The 15,879-nt window shown below is 40.5% G+C and overlaps 1 protein-coding gene across 1 annotated transcript in view; it reads right to left on the bottom strand.

Moving 5' to 3' along the window:
- The window catches only part of plch1 (phospholipase C, eta 1), a 73,017-nt gene that overhangs the window by 5,651 nt on the left and 51,487 nt on the right, over positions 1–15,879 (bottom strand). Inside the window, exons 13-23 of the mRNA XM_061827356.1 lie at positions 15,336–15,494; positions 14,009–14,071; positions 12,740–12,834; positions 10,151–10,248; positions 9,882–10,061; positions 7,536–7,643; positions 6,703–6,827; positions 5,812–5,896; positions 4,560–4,706; positions 4,272–4,351; positions 2,153–2,537 (exon numbers count right to left, since the gene is read on the bottom strand). Of these exons, the coding sequence (XP_061683340.1) occupies positions 2,153–2,537; positions 4,272–4,351; positions 4,560–4,706; positions 5,812–5,896; positions 6,703–6,827; positions 7,536–7,643; positions 9,882–10,061; positions 10,151–10,248; positions 12,740–12,834; positions 14,009–14,071; positions 15,336–15,494 (1,525 nt within the window). The remainder of the gene's footprint in view (positions 1–2,152; positions 2,538–4,271; positions 4,352–4,559; positions 4,707–5,811; positions 5,897–6,702; positions 6,828–7,535; positions 7,644–9,881; positions 10,062–10,150; positions 10,249–12,739; positions 12,835–14,008; positions 14,072–15,335; positions 15,495–15,879) is intronic.

Genomic DNA, 15,879 nt, shown 5'->3' with positions numbered 1-15,879 from the left:
TCTCCCTTTGCACAACTATTACGGGAACCGCGAACGGGTAAAGGGACTCTGTACAAGTTTTACACAATGTGGGAGGTTGACACACTTATCTCGTATCTGTTCTAGAAGATCTTGGATGACTTTTATAAGAAATAGTTACTATTAATAGAAATGTCTCTTGTTCTTTGTTCTTGCTGCTTTGTTGTGTATGTCATACCAGAGCGGCACTGTCTGCCGGAGAAAAATTCCTTGGGTGGTTTTTTTTTTTTTGTTTTTGTTTTTTACACACTTGACCAAATAAAGCTTATTCTGATGTCTCATTGCATCGAGTATAGTCTCATGTTTATTTCTGATGTCATGTAGCAATTGCTCACACAGTGGGCTTTAAAGTGAGCTTGAACAAACAGCACTGAACTAATTTGCTTGATTAAAAAAAAAATGTCAGCACTTTTGCACTGTTCATCTTGTATATATGCTATCCTTCAGTCACATTTTCCAGAACTTGAGTTTTGACTATCATAGCTAAGACTATATAGTTCAATTAAGGTGTTTTTCCACTGTCTAAATAACTGCATGATCCCAAATGTTCACATCAAACATCAACTAAACCACAACAAAACTGAGACAATTATTTTTGCCAATAAAGAAAAAAGGATTGCAGTTCGTAAATACCTGGACTCACTATCTTTAAAAAGCAAAGACCAAGTCCGAAACCTTGCCGTTCTAATAGATTCTGACCTGACCTTCTACAGTCATAACAGTCAATTACTAAAAACTGCCTTTTACTATCTGAAGAACATATCTAGAGCGAAGGCGCTGTGTCAAGTAGACCAGAAGAAGCTCATCCATCCTTTAAACGCAAGTAGACTTAACTATTTTAATGGTCTTCTGACTGGGCTTCCCAAAAAGAGCATGAAAAAGCTCCAGCTCGTTCAGAATGCTGCAGCTCGGGTTGTGACCAGAACAAACCTGTCAGAGCATATAACTCCAATTCTAAAGTCTTTACACAGGTTTCCAGTCAGTTTTAGAATAGATTTTACAGTTCTGCTACTGGACTATAAATCACTAAATGGTTTAGTTCCTGAATACATGAAAGAAATGCTAATGGAACAACGCTTCTGACTTAGGCGCTATCCTGTTGAGTGCAGGAGTCCACTGTAAAGGACTGCAAACCTGATACTAAATTGTTATTGAGAAACGTGTTGACCCGAGATTGCACCAACCAGAGGAAAAGGGACAAAATAGAATACACTGGGAGGACGCAATACTGGCATATCGTTGGAATGATGCAACCTTCAGACAAGAGGCGTAGAACTCTGATTTACCTGCAGGAACATCCTAGTCACTTCTCTATTATAAAGAAGCACAACAAATGAAGATGGAACAGAAAAGGAATGTTAAGGCATCGTGGAGGGCACGTGGTACTCTGTCAGTTCACATGGTTTACTGCGCATAGGTTAGATGAAGAAGTTCAACTGTTGCTTTAAGTCATATCATCCAGTTAAAAGTACAGTGGAACCTCCAAAGTTCAGGAGCCGCTCAATCTGTTTTGCAATTATAATTTTGTACGACAAATCATGTTGATAAAAAAAGGGGGAAAAAAATCTCTAGTCAATCGGTTGCCTTCATTTGGTCTTCATTAATTCCAGAGCCAAAAGTAAAATCTGTTTGACACCATACAATTATATAAAAGAAGTTAAACACTACACGATGAGACCAAATACTAGCGATAAGACTTAAATACTGAACTGAAATGAAATTCCACAAGAAGCTTAGCGCACATTGAACTGAGGTCAAGCGATTGCCCCTTCCGTCAAATTGTGCCAAGCAGCCAGGACAGAGATGGATGTCACGCTTTGCTATGTCGCATTAAGATCCATTTCCAATTCAATCTCGAGAATCACATTTTGGCTCCTGGTCATTGCTGGTGGTATAAATCAATAAATAATAAATAAACACAAACCAAAACCAAATAAAAAGCCATCTTAAAATGCTCAACAAGTTCAACTTTGCATGTGCCACTGTATTCTTTTAGAGACTGATCCTGTCTAACCATGAATTTTAAAGAGTAGAATGGTTAATTTAATCATAAATCCGTATAATTATAAAATTGACTACTGATTTGGCTAAAAAAATAATAATAACAATGCTAAAAGCGAAAGTTGATACCCACCAATGACCGCATTGGCACCCAAGTCATGCTCCTTGTCTGCGGAGCACAGGGTTAGCTGTCCCTGCAGAAGCCTGTCTAAAGGCATAGAGACGGGTCTGTGGGCGAGGGTCGGCCGGGCTTGGGTTCGCTTTTCCGCCCCTGCCTCCGTCCCGGACACACCCTCCCCGACGGTCTCGACACCCCCACCATTCTTGTGCTCCGACACGGAGGCCGCCGACTCGGACAGCGCCATCTTGGTCTTCTTGCGGCCCTTCGCCGGGGCGCTGGCCGTGCGGCGCAGCAGGTGGTCGCTGATGGAGCGCTTTCGGAGGCCCGCCGAGGTCGTATCCACGGAAGACTTGGAAGAGCGGTTGAACAAACCCCGGATACCTCGGAGCTGATTTCCCTAAAAAAAAAAAAAAAAAAACACAGTGAGCCCAAGTGGTATGTAACAGTAAAATGGAAAAAGCCATGGTGTGGGTTATGCAAGCATGCTTATATTACATTCCAAGTTTGAAAAAACACTAATAATTTTTCCCCTTTTAGACTGCTTGTAGAAAGCCAAAAAATTGTGACGATTCATTCCGAATCACTATTCTGCGTGAATGGCACTTATGTCAAATGGCAATGCCCAGAAATGTTCAACTTTAGGAACTAGAATCGAAACTGTGACAAGAGGCAGGCAGGAACTTTAACACCTGATGTTAAACTCTCAAGACAACTGAGTATCAAAATATCTGATTACGGCATGCTCTGGCATTTTACACTTTTTTTCAGTCTCTTTAGTCAGTTTTTCTTTCTTTTTTTTGTCCTCCAGAATCCTCCAAGTTTTTTCCCCCCATTTTTTCCTCCTCCAGGCGCTAATACAAGCATTGCGTTGAATGGATTGAATGGGCAAATGATGATGTTGTTGCACATTTCAAAAACAAAGAGCATACACAGAAAGAACACAAGCTGACAACATTCTGATTAACCCTTTACCTGATCAAAAGTCACTTTGGATCAGTTTGGGTACATGAATATCTCCCCCTATGAAACGGAAGGAAATTTCATTCCGTTTCGACCCATTTATTCTGAAGCATTTTTATTTGGTTAGGGGTTTCAACCCATTGTACGGAAATGTATTGCTGCCAAATAAATTTCACCCCTCTTCAAAAAAAAAAGGCAATTACTCCCGGTTCAGGTGGGCGGCAGACATCATTTAGTCATTTAGTGTTGCACAAAACATGGATTTGGTGAGCTTTTTACGGAGTCGTGGTGTACCCGAAGATTACCTCTTGCATGAAGATTGGCTATAACCCATGGAGCAACGACATGTAAGTTTATTCTTAGCATCCTATAGTTTTCTGAAATGTGTGAAAAATGAAATGAAATGAAAACATTGAAAAATGTGAAACGATTCACATTATAACGTGTAATTAACCAAATTATAATGGGAACCATATCGCATTATAATGTGGTAGCAACCTTTTTTTTTGGTGTTTGTGTGTGTGGCAGCACTACACTTCCGTACAATTCCAATTGGAATAATAGGCTGGATTTAAGCCAGGGTATGTTATTGTTGTTACTTTTGTATAGTATTTCTCTCTGTGAAAGTGCAGTTGTGTCCTTTTACGTGACCTGTAAAATCTGGCAAAGGTGTGGGTGTGATTGTACGCTATCAGTTAAATTGAATGGTCTGAAAGAAAATAGTTGTTGATGTTTGGGAAATTCTGTCAGGTTGTCATTGATAACGCCAAAAATGTGGGTATTCGTAATGTGTCTAATTGGGAAGGGAAACTTTTGGAACAGCTGTGATGTGGCCATTTTGTGGCATCCATGTGAAAGAGGCTTGTGAGAGTGTTTTGGGTCACACCCAAATATAAAGAACTTTTCTTTTTGCGTTCATGCATTTTCCTACAATTCATGCAGCACCACACAACTTTCACAAAGGCATCCGGATACCTTGCTGGATCCTAGAAAGTGCATTATGGTAAAGCTGGGATTCAGGACTAGAGGACTCCACTAGAAAGACAAAAGGATCAAGGCGGACAAGCCCAAAATTCAGAAAAGTTCATTTCCTCTGGCCCACTTCCAAAATATATTTACACACGCATAAAAAGCCTTTCACACTCCATTCGACAGGATTCAGGACACTCACTTTTCCGTAGACATCATGCACCGACACGTGCACAAAGATGGACGCTTCGGTCAGGCCTTCCAGGTAGACATGTCTGTAACCTGGGGGGAGATATTTAAAAGACAGCAAGTTCAAGCGGACCTGACACAAAACATGCAGCCCACGGCCATCATGCTGTCAAAGCCATGAGATGGAACATTTCTTGAAATATGACAGCGTGTCGTGTCGTTTTGGGTCAGGTCTGTCTAATCGTCTCCTATATTAAAGCTGCAATGAGACCGGGGGCAATCGGGAATGGTGCACACGAACCGGGCATGAGGCTGCTGAAGGCCACCGTCCGTTGGCCGATGAAGTCTCGTCCGATCGGGTCGTGATCCCACACCAGGAAGCGCACTAGAGCCACTTCGGCCATGTGCAGCGTGAAGGACAGCGTCTCCTCCCAAACTGGGTTGAAACCTACAGAGTAACAGCATAAAATAATATCACGTCTTCTTGGGATGTATATAAAAACAATTCATTTAAGAAACATTTTCATTATGCTGCCTTTCATTTGCTAAACTACCGTAATTCCCGGCATACAGAGCGCACCTGCTTATAAGCCTCACCCATTACATTTGTAGAGGAAATACCATTTGGTACATACATACGCTGCGTAAAAGCCAATGAAACCCACATTGAAACATGAGATTTTAACAAGGAAAAATGGTACACAGAGAGTTTAACGCTACCGCCGCCGCGCTAATGCTAACACTAGGGTCTCCATGCTAAAGCCAGCGCCGCACTAACAGGGCCAGTTAAAAAAAGTACATACCAGTAAAAATCACTGAGACACGGCAGTAACACGGTAGCGCAGCGCTAACAGGGCCGGACTAGTAAAAGTCACTTCCACGGTACATATATTCCAACGATCTCATTCATACCTTTTCCGCTCGAGTGCCCCCTTGTGGCCGTTAGAAAAAAAATGTACAAATGAGCCGCATCACCGCATAAACTGCAGGGTTGAAAGCGTGAGAAAAAAGTTGTGGCTTATAGGCCGAAAATTCCGGTATTTACATATGTGACCTGCTCTCGTTTTAAATCTGCAAGTGTCCATATAAAATGAAAATGAAGGTCCGCATAACTCGAGGTAGCACTTTATTTAATATACTTTTGAATTATTTAAAAAGATAATCACCACTGAGTATTAAGTATGAATTAAAACAGACAGCCAGGACTTGTGAACCTTGCGCCCCCGGGAGGGCTGTTTTGTGTGTTTGATGGATCTGATGGAGGGATGCTATGTCGCAGTGTCACCAGGTCCGATGTTCACAATAAAAAAAAAGCATCTACCCTATTACACGCAACATGTCAAATAATAGGTTTAAATAGCTGGGGAGGCTTTTATCGCACCCCCATTAATCTAAACAGACATGATGGGGTGAGGACACCATCAATGCCCCCCTTCGCTTCTCTTTAGCCTCTAATTGGTTCATCTAACGCTTTGATCCCACCAGGGCTGCAAACAAATCCTGTCTGTCAATTATGTTTTTGTTTGGTTTTGTTTTTGTTTCTTTATACTCACCATTGTCATCAACTACACGTGTTTGCTCCTTGCAGCAGTCAACGGGTAGACCGATAATCTCCACTTCCACGAATGGATCAATAATCTGAAGGGACAATAATGTTCCACAGCAATACCGTATCACAAATTGTTATTATTTGTTATTTTTGTCTCTGTCAATAAGCAGCAGTGATATGATACGAGTATTGTGGGACACAACATTAGGTACACCTGCTTCTTGCGATTAAAGGTGAAATCCACAACTTCTTTAAAAAAAAAAAAATATATATATATATATATATATATATATATATATATATATATATATATATATATTCACCCAACCCAATCCTAGAGGAGATGGCAAAATGCTGATTAAGCCTGTCAGCTCCTCAAACATCTCTCTGTATTCTTCAACATCTAATTTTTTAAATTTAGTGACTGGTTGATTTGTTTCCTGTCGCGGGCCCAGTTGGTGGCACACCAAAAATGTCATGGAAATGACGGCACGGAAATGAGACACTCTGTCGAGCGATGAGCAAAGCGTCGTTGTAAAACAGCCATGTAGCATAAAATTGTCATACACTAATAAAAACATTGCCGCAAATGACCAGCGTTGGTGTGGGAGGTCACGTGGTCACAACCCATCACTCTTCTCGTTCTGTTAGACTTATTGGTTATTAACGCAGGTGTACCTAATGAAGTGTCCTGCAAGCGTGTATGACGTTCCATTGTTGCTTTTTGTTTCTATATCTTTCACATTCTCGCCACCAACAACACATTTAAAAATAAACATGCCTTAGTTCAGATTAGTTGCCAAATTCACAGATTTCTGGAAAGAAAATGATGTGAAACCTTTTTGTTTGTTTTCAGGCGTGGTAATGTTTTGGGTGTATCTAATTTTCTCAGTACCTCTCCACGGTCCCCCAGCATGGAATCCGGCGGTTTGGGCAAATGCTGTCCACTAATGACCTTAAGAACGAGCTGCTTCTTGGGGCACGCGGGAAGTGGGTCGTCACTAAATGGATTGAAGGTGCCTGCAGGGGATGCAAAAACATCAGAAGTCTGAGAGGGGGGGCTTCACTCTACAGTATTGAAACACTGCGGTCGCATCGCATCTAGAAGCAAGTGAGGTACAACATCAGTTAATCTTCAGATAAAGACATCCCCAAAATGTGGAAAAACACACTTAGAGCCATTACCTAAAATGAAGATTAAAATGTGCAAAAATAAGACAGATAAATAGTACAAATAATAAAAATATGTTAATATTAAATATGAAAATACTACCAAAATATATATAAATACTGACATCTAAATATTTTACACATTTCCTACCTTTGGCATTTTAAAATCAATATAAAAAAATATAAAAATATACCAAAATGTGACAAGAGCAAATGTAAAAAATGTCAGAAAGCCATGGAACAGGGGTGTCAAACCCATTTTTTGCCATGGGCCACATTGTGGTTCCGCTTTCCCTCAGAAGTTACGTTACGACTGTGAAACCACAAAAATCTGTTACCTCATCATATTTATACATACAATTTAGGAACTTGTTTTGGCATCAGAAATCGAGGCTAGTGGGTTTTTGAACTCTCGCTGATGTTGGGTAACAGAAAAATGCTTGCAATATCTACATTATCATACAGATGTACAGCATAAAATTTATTGAAATACAACATCTCTTTAATTAATACAACGAATGGTTAATGTTGAAGTTCCACTGAACTGTGTTGCAGTACCTTTACACATGGGCGGGGGCTTGAGTACGTATCCGCTGCCTCCGTTCACCATGAACTTTGCCCTGTTGAGCTGCATCATTCGGCCTTCCGTCTGGTAGTTGAGCGCCACTGAAAGGCAAACATGAAACTATGGAATATGTAACCACCACTTTGAGTATATCTGACCTCATGAAATGTCTTTGATCTTGGTTGTCGAGATAAGCAGGGGAGTGTTACCTTCTGTACGCAAAAGTGTAATGAGCGTAAAGTATGAAGACATCAATAAAGGAAAATTAGCTCTTTACTCGTCTCTCCATCATTTGTCTTTCAAACTAAGTCCCGCCTTTCTCCGCGGTCGAACTGCACCGAGACTGGCTGGCTTTCTAGCAGCCGAAATGCATGACAATCACAAATTGCAATTGAATGCCTGAGGACTGCGGGCTGTCCTTTTTTATTTGATGAAGTGCAGAAATGAATAAAAAGGAAATACATATCTTTTAGATGGCCTAGAAATCAAAGTTTAATGGGATTCTAATATTCAGGGCGCAGTCTTTGATGGGGCTCAGCAATTTTCCTGTTTTGTCAGTGCAACTTCACAACTCAGTGAAGTTCAGATAATAATAGATGACTCAGAAACTAAGTAGTGCTTTAGCCTGGGTGCTACTGCATGTTCATGTTACTATACTGTAAGTGAAAGTCGAATGAGGACAGACCGCCATCTCGCCCGAGAGCCAACGTGGAGGGGGTTACAGGCCCCAAACCTACCACCCATCCTATTACACTGGTTGCCAGGTCTCCAACTAGCAACCGTTAGTCATCCCTGTGCCGTAATCGTGCGTGGTGGTGGTGGTGTAGTGCATTAAAACTGGGGAGACTGGATCAGGCTGTGCCAAGGTGGAATTTTAAAATTACACACCATCTCATCCTACTTTGGCTTTAAACCAAACCTTTCCCACTCGGAAAAGAGAAAATCTCATCTAGTTGAACCACATTTTCTTCAATTATTCACGTAGTCTGACAGTCACTGCATCTTAAAACAACAGCATTTAACTTTCTCCATTAGTATTGAAAGTAAACATAAGCAGCATGTCTAGCTCGTCTTTGCTCTACTTTGCCCAGACTGTGTTGCGAACTAAAGCAGTGGTGGTGGACGCTGTTATTATAAAACACATTGATGTGCTGTGTAAATACTGTAACATTTGTAATTATGAGTGTATGTCTTTACGAGGGCGGATGTGGGACGGGTGCAAGGTAAACTAGGAAAACGAGAGTGTGGCGGAGCAGCGGCCGTTGCTAGAGAAAGTTCCGTGTGCTGCCTAAAAGAAACCAGTGGCTTCTTCCTTTCCTTTTTACAGTACGTATGTGAATTGTGCCATTGGATGTAACAACCAGTCATCGCTCACTCATTGAATTGCATTGCAAAATGCCACACACTGAATAGCTCTATGTTATACTTTCAGCTTGCATTGGATTTGTTTTTTTTGCGCGCAATGCAAAATATCTGCGTAGAGACTGCCGTCCCGCGATCATTGACGCATTGAGCACCCCTGGGTTAGAGGATGTATGTGGTGTACTGCAGTATCTGGACACACGCCTTAAAATATAAGGTAAAATGTAAAGTGGCAACAAAAATAAGTCTTGACACACCATAGAGAAGAATGTTGTTAACAAGTCTGCTAAATTTGACTGAAGAAATAATCGTAAAGTACGTAAAATTAAATTCCAGAATCATACAAAATAAAGACCCTCTTGAGACTGTCTGAAGCTGAGCGCATTAGGTTTCGGTATCGTTTGAATTTCAGCGGTTCTGATTCCAGTTCCTCATTTTGATTCTGGTTCCAAACTGTTCTGATTCTTATAGGAGGCTGGGTCCAAAAAGTTTGCATGGTTTAAATAAAGGGTGCCAAAAAAGTGAGATCCATTTTCTAAACAGCCTGGAGCATAAACTAAATTGAACATTTACCTCGGTGTTCTTTATAACTAATATCAGTATCTGTTTTTAGCTTGACGCTTTTTATTTTGAAGGGAATGAATAAGAACTCAGGACTTTGGAATAAAAAGTAACTTCACACCACACCAGTGATTTTTTTTTTTTTTTTTTTTCGATGAATGGGACTAAATGCTCCAAATGCCTTACAGGGTCTTTAATAAATCGCTGAACCAATGGAGGGGTGGACGAAACCTCTTAGTTACCCCTAGATTTTAATTCAAGATAATTTGGACAATTGAAGGGCCCTCTTTTGTTCCCCGGTGCACAAGCAAGGTACAGTATGCTCGGATGAGATTGTTCCGTGAGAAAGGCATAAAAAACAAAACAAAACAAAGTCATTACCACCGAGCAGGCAGAAATGCAGAAGAGGAGCTCACCCAACTGACAGCCGACATTCCAGTAGAACTGGGGATTGAAATTGGACGAGTCGATCCGGTACGCCGAGGGATAAATCCGCGACAGTTGCCTCTGATTGAAAGCCAGGAAGTGTTCGGCTCGGTGATTGACCAGCGACTGGGCTCGCGTCTCGCTGAATGACAGGACGTCACCGGGCGTACCTTTGAAGACAGATGCGGGTGAAGTGTGCTTTGGGGGGATTTAAGAATCCAGGCCACAACGTTTGAGTCTGCAGGTGCTTTGGTGTCACCTTCATTGAGACATTCCTGTGAGGCCACAGAGTTGGTGAACACCACCAAGTTTGACAGATCTCGGCTCAGCTTCATCGTCTTCCTCTTTCTTCCTCCCCTACATCAAGGCATGATTACTTTTTTAGATTAATATACAAATTTTAACATTGTACTCATTAGCGGCAAAACAGTTAATCGTGTTATGAAACATAGCGGAAGGTAACCAGAAAAAAAAAATGTTTTCATTGTATCTTTTTTTTTCATTATTTTACTATCAGTTATTTTTGTGATAAAATTTTCTATTTTACATTTTACACCCTTAAGTGCTTGTATATATATATCTTCTCATATTGGTGTATTTCTATTACATATTTTTGTCATTTTTGTTATGTGGTTTTGTCACAGTTCCTTTTTCATCTAACACTTTACATTCTTTGGAGGTAGATTTTCGATTTATTTTTATACTTATTATATTAATTTAGATATTTAATTTTTTTAATATATTTTGTACTTATTACAAAGTTTGTGGCATGATGATCATGTTTAACATTCTAAAATAATGTTTGTGTATATTTGTCAAATGTTTTGTATGATTTCCCTTATCGGTTTGTATTTTCTTCTGAAATTTGTCATCTTTGTCTTTTTTATATTTGAAATGTTTTCATTACTCTATTTGTTTTATTTCATCAGTGCAGTTCGATTTCTAATTTTAAAAACACACATCCTGTACATTTTAAAACATATTTTATTGGCCAAAACATGTTTTTTTAAATTTAATAACATAAGTTGTCATAAAAAAAGTATCATTTATAAATGTTTGTATTTTTTTCAAATCTTTCTGACAACAATTTCCTGAATTGTGCTAGACAAGCTAAAAGGCATTTTTTTTCATTTTTATTTTTTTGCTTCTTTCATGTTATTTATTTTTCTACTTCTATGTATGTAAGTAGGTTTCTCTCTCTCTCTCCTCTCTCTCTCTCTCTCTCTCACACACACACACACCACACACACACACACACACACACACACACACGCATGCATACATGCACACATCTAAACACAGTCTGAGGGTGACGGTGGAAGACTGAATGTCCATCAGAAAGGCAGTTCGCAAACGCCAGGTAAGCACACTGAAGACAAGCAGAATCTTAATAAGACGGCGTGACGTGGGTTGCGGGAGCAACACCCATCAACACACACGTTCACAATACACAATGACTGTGGCAGAACATGCACACCATGAATATGTAACCAGGCCCGCGGACACGCAGAAGCCACAAGGAAACGCATTTGCACAGTAACAAGAAAAATAAAGAACATTTCATGTTTTACAGATAGATATATATATATAGAGAGAGGGGGAGAGAGAGAGAGAGAGAGAGAGAGAGAGAGTATTACAGAACACAGAGACATGGACTTGAGTTACATGACTTGTACTCAAGTCATGATAAGATAGATGAGAGAGAGAGAGAGAGAGTATTTCTGTACACAGATAGGTGGACTGGAGTCCCATAGCAAGTCATGACTCTGACGACTGTTGACTTGAAAATATGTGAAAAGACTTGCAAATGTACTCGGAATTGAACATCAATGACTTGACATGAACTTTGTACCCGCTGGCTTGGCAACACTCACAACTTTTATCAAAGCAGAGAGACACCAAGACTGTAGCTTTCTCAACTCCAACAACGCGGCGATACCAACATATGATGAGCCAACATAAAGTTGATGATGTGAATGCTTGTACTGAATGTCAACAAGTCTGAGACCATTACAAATTGTTATTAATTAATATTGTCGTTCAATACTTCATAGCCTGTTGGGCACACACTGGCAAAAACATGGAACAAAAAGCATAATTAAAACAGAATACAGTGCAATAAATATGGTTTAAAAGTGGAAATGCTCTAAAAAGCATGAGAAAAATGTGTTTTGATTTTTTTGGACCTAAAAACATTCACACTTGGGGCTGACCTCACTTCTGCTGGCAACTATTTCTATTTGTGTGCAGCATAATCACTAAATGCTCCGTCACCATGTTTGTTTTAAATAAATGAGGAAAAGGTGGTGCATGTATAATAATGTGTATACGAATCAATAAACCTGTGCGCTTTCAATGTGGAGTAATGTAGAGGGCAGTGAATGACTAAACATAAGATTAAATAAACAACACATTATTATTTAATTATACTGCGCCTACAAATTAGTAATGCATATATTCACATTCAGTGAACTCACTTAACACGGCCGATGCTTGGCCATTATTCAACTCTTACATACCGTGCATGTTTAATTTAGACATATTGGATGGACCAGGTTACAAGAATGATCGCATTAATAGCTATGATCTTTTAGATATAATTTAGATCTTATGCCTGCGTCAAGCCACTCTCTATGACTTGTGTTGCTCATCACGTGATCGTATGCTGTTTTACTCTTTCACTATTTCAAGATTCCCTCATGAGTCTTCAACGATTAACAGGCGCATGTTTCCGTGGTAACCTGTGCAAACGTGGCGCTGTCAAATGTCAAAACAGGTCAAGTTTCATCCAGGCAATATTAACGCGGAGCAGTGATGACGTTATGTGAGAGTTTCCCGGCAAGTTCACCTGTTAAACTGTCCTCCGGCATCCCGCGTGGACGTCTCCTGCTCATCCTCCTCCTTTTCCACACTTTGGCACGTCAGTCGCGACTTGGAGTGCCTCTGGGCAACCCACACACCAAAATCAGAATACGCTTCACTCGGCTGTTTCTACAATATACAACCCGAAAAAGCTCCCCATATGTCTGCTCAATGTATTTGCTAGGCGCATACTTCACGCACGTGTCACAAAATATAAAAAGGCAGAGAGCTTTGACTGTAAAAAAAATAAATACATACATTTACATTAAATGGTAGTAAATCAATACATAATAACAAAGTACAACAAAATAAACTGGTGCATGGAGGTCAGAGTAATAAAAATAGCATTTAAAAACTACAAATAAAATACATACTGTAATACATGTGTCCAATGATCAAGTGTAGCCTGAGTGAGTTATCAATAATAATAACAACAATAATAATATATAGTGTGTATTAGTGGGCGGCTCAGTAGATCAGCTGTAAAGTGTTGGCCTCACAGTTCTGAGGTCCGAGTTCGATCCCAGACCCGCCTGTGGGGAGTTTGTATGTTCTCCCCGTGCCTGTGTGGGTTTTCTCCGGTCATTCCGGTTTCTTCTCACATCCCAAAAACATGCAACATTAATTGGACACTCTAAATTGCCCCTAGGTGTGATTGTGAGTGCCAGTGGTTGTTTTTTTGTGCCCTGCGATTGGCTGGGGACCAGTTCAGGGTGTACCCTGCCTCCTGCCCGTTGACAGCTGGGATAGGCTCCAGCACTTCCCGCGACACTTTTGAGGATAAGCGGCTAAGAAAAAGGAAGCATTGATCTGATATTGTATCAATAATATACAACAATAATAATGACGTGGGGACTGGTTGCTGCAGTAATTAATACAGAAATCAATACAATCCATAGATGAACAATAAAATTGGATTACAGCTTCATCAGGATCTTAATATATATATCACACAGTGCAACCATTGGGAAGTTTATTGTATGTTTAGAAAATGTCCAATTAAGAGACCATCTTAAATCAGTGCACGCATCCTGTAGATATGAATAATTTATTCATAGTGTGCATCACAGAAATTAGTGCACTGAATGTCTGTGTGTGTAGAGCAGAAATTACTTATAAGGCCAGCAGATGAAGGGATGAAGATAAATTGTTTCATTAGCAGCTGGTCCGAAGCCTCGGCTCTGCCTAAGGAGCCCTTCGAGAAGCCACGCAAATCAATTGAAACACAATAAGTGCTTCTATGAAGCCCACCCACCTTCTGTTTGAGCGTGGCGATGAAGGATCGGCTTTGGGATTTCTTCAGAACACCCCTGGAGCTCTGCAACACACGGCGGGATGGAGGAGGAAGAGCGCAGGTCAAAGACGGATCGCCTGTGTTTGCTCGTGATCACTTAAGAACATTGAGTGAATCACTTCACGTCTAAATTATCGAAGAAGTTGAGCTGAATATGAACTGATTTTGTGCAGGTTAGTGAATTGAATTAGCAGTTTTTGGATGTCATTACGTCATCATCTAAGTGTATACCGACCACATAGCTCCAGATCTGGAATGCCCTCAGCGAGGCATTTGAAATGATATATGACTTTATGTGGTTTGTTGACAACTTTGTTTCTTTTTTTTGTTTACTTTGGCTGCAGTCAAATGATGGATGTTGTGAGGGAGGACATGAGGACAGTGGGTGTGAGGAGGAGGATGCACGAGATGGGCTTCGATGGAAAAAGATGACACGATGTGGCGACCCCTAACGGGACAAGCTGAAAGACGACGACTTTGGCTGCAGTCAATTTGCATCAAAAAATTAATGATGAATGAAAATGAAAAATGAATTTTGTGTGCTATTTTCCATCAAAGCACTTTTGGTTGCTGTTCATTCCTCATTAAGTCATCCAATGAGGCCCTATTGATATCATAATTACACATTTGGGGAGCCCTTACTGAAGTTTTTCATTTCATTTACTGTATAAGAATCAGAATCCTCATTAGTACCGCATATCAAAAACACACAAGTAATTTGCGGTAGTTGGAGTAACTTTAGGTAACCACGTCTAACATCTGTGGATTGTTGCTAATTCAATTTTGATCTTGTTACTGCTTAAGTTTGACCTGGTAAATCTCCTTAAGGTAAATAAAAGTCAATCCCCACCACCATGAAGCACCTAACCAACAATTCCAGTACTATCCAGTAGTGAGTCTGGAAATTACTTTAAAAATATGGGATTTGACAATCCTTTGACCTAGACATTGATGTTTGTGCTTGCGAAAATTTATAAAATACTCCTACATAACCATGAGAAAGCAAGCTTTGATATGTTGAAGATGAAAGTAAAGAATAGCCCACTCTTTACGTTCAAATGGGAAAGACAGGCTACTTAAAATAGCAAAAGAAGCAAAGTAGGGGAAATGAAATATTAAGTTACGCCACCGCAGACTTCAACACTTTGGAGCCTTCCGACGTATTACATGACACATCGCCCATGCATTGTGTCCATATGTTTTTCTTGGAGCCTCCTTCCCGCTGATTACCTACTTTCCTCCCCCCCACCCACCATCCTTCTCTCTTGGTGTTTTTCCCACAGGGTACCTGCCGGAGGTTCTTCTGAAGGCCCTGATGGGTGGCCCTCAGCAATGCTCTGATGCTGAAGCTGTCGGTGTCTTCCTTGTCGCCGATACGAGACTCCTTCAGGAGAGAGTCCAGCTTCTTCCTGATGTGAGACTCAACTTGGTGATGGTGACCGTTCCCCTGCAAGGTAAAACATAGCCCGAAACAGTTCAGTGAAAATAAAATTAAATTAAATTAAATAGTCAGCTGCGACCAGCAGAGGTGCTGTTGATTCACTCAAACGCACGAGTTTGCTGCCACCGAGTGACACGACACGGCTTAACACAACCGAAAAACCTTTACAATGTTTTGGAGCTTTTGCGTGATTCTGCTCACTTACTAACACATGAGTGACTGACACTGTCATGGAGGTATTAACATAACAATCCATCCATCCATTTTCTGAGCCCTTATCCTCACAAGGGTCGCCAGAGTGCTGGAGCCAATCCTCATCCTGTCATCGGACAGGAGGGGGAAAACACCCTGAACTGGTTGCCAGCCAATCACAGCCCACATGGAGACAGAC

This window comes from Syngnathoides biaculeatus, chromosome 8 (genome assembly GCF_019802595.1).
Source record: "Syngnathoides biaculeatus isolate LvHL_M chromosome 8, ASM1980259v1, whole genome shotgun sequence".
NCBI classification, from domain to species: Eukaryota; Metazoa; Chordata; class Actinopteri; order Syngnathiformes; family Syngnathidae; genus Syngnathoides; species Syngnathoides biaculeatus.
The sequence above is the reverse complement of the archived record's forward strand: the minus strand, read 5'-3'. Positions and strand labels throughout refer to the sequence as shown.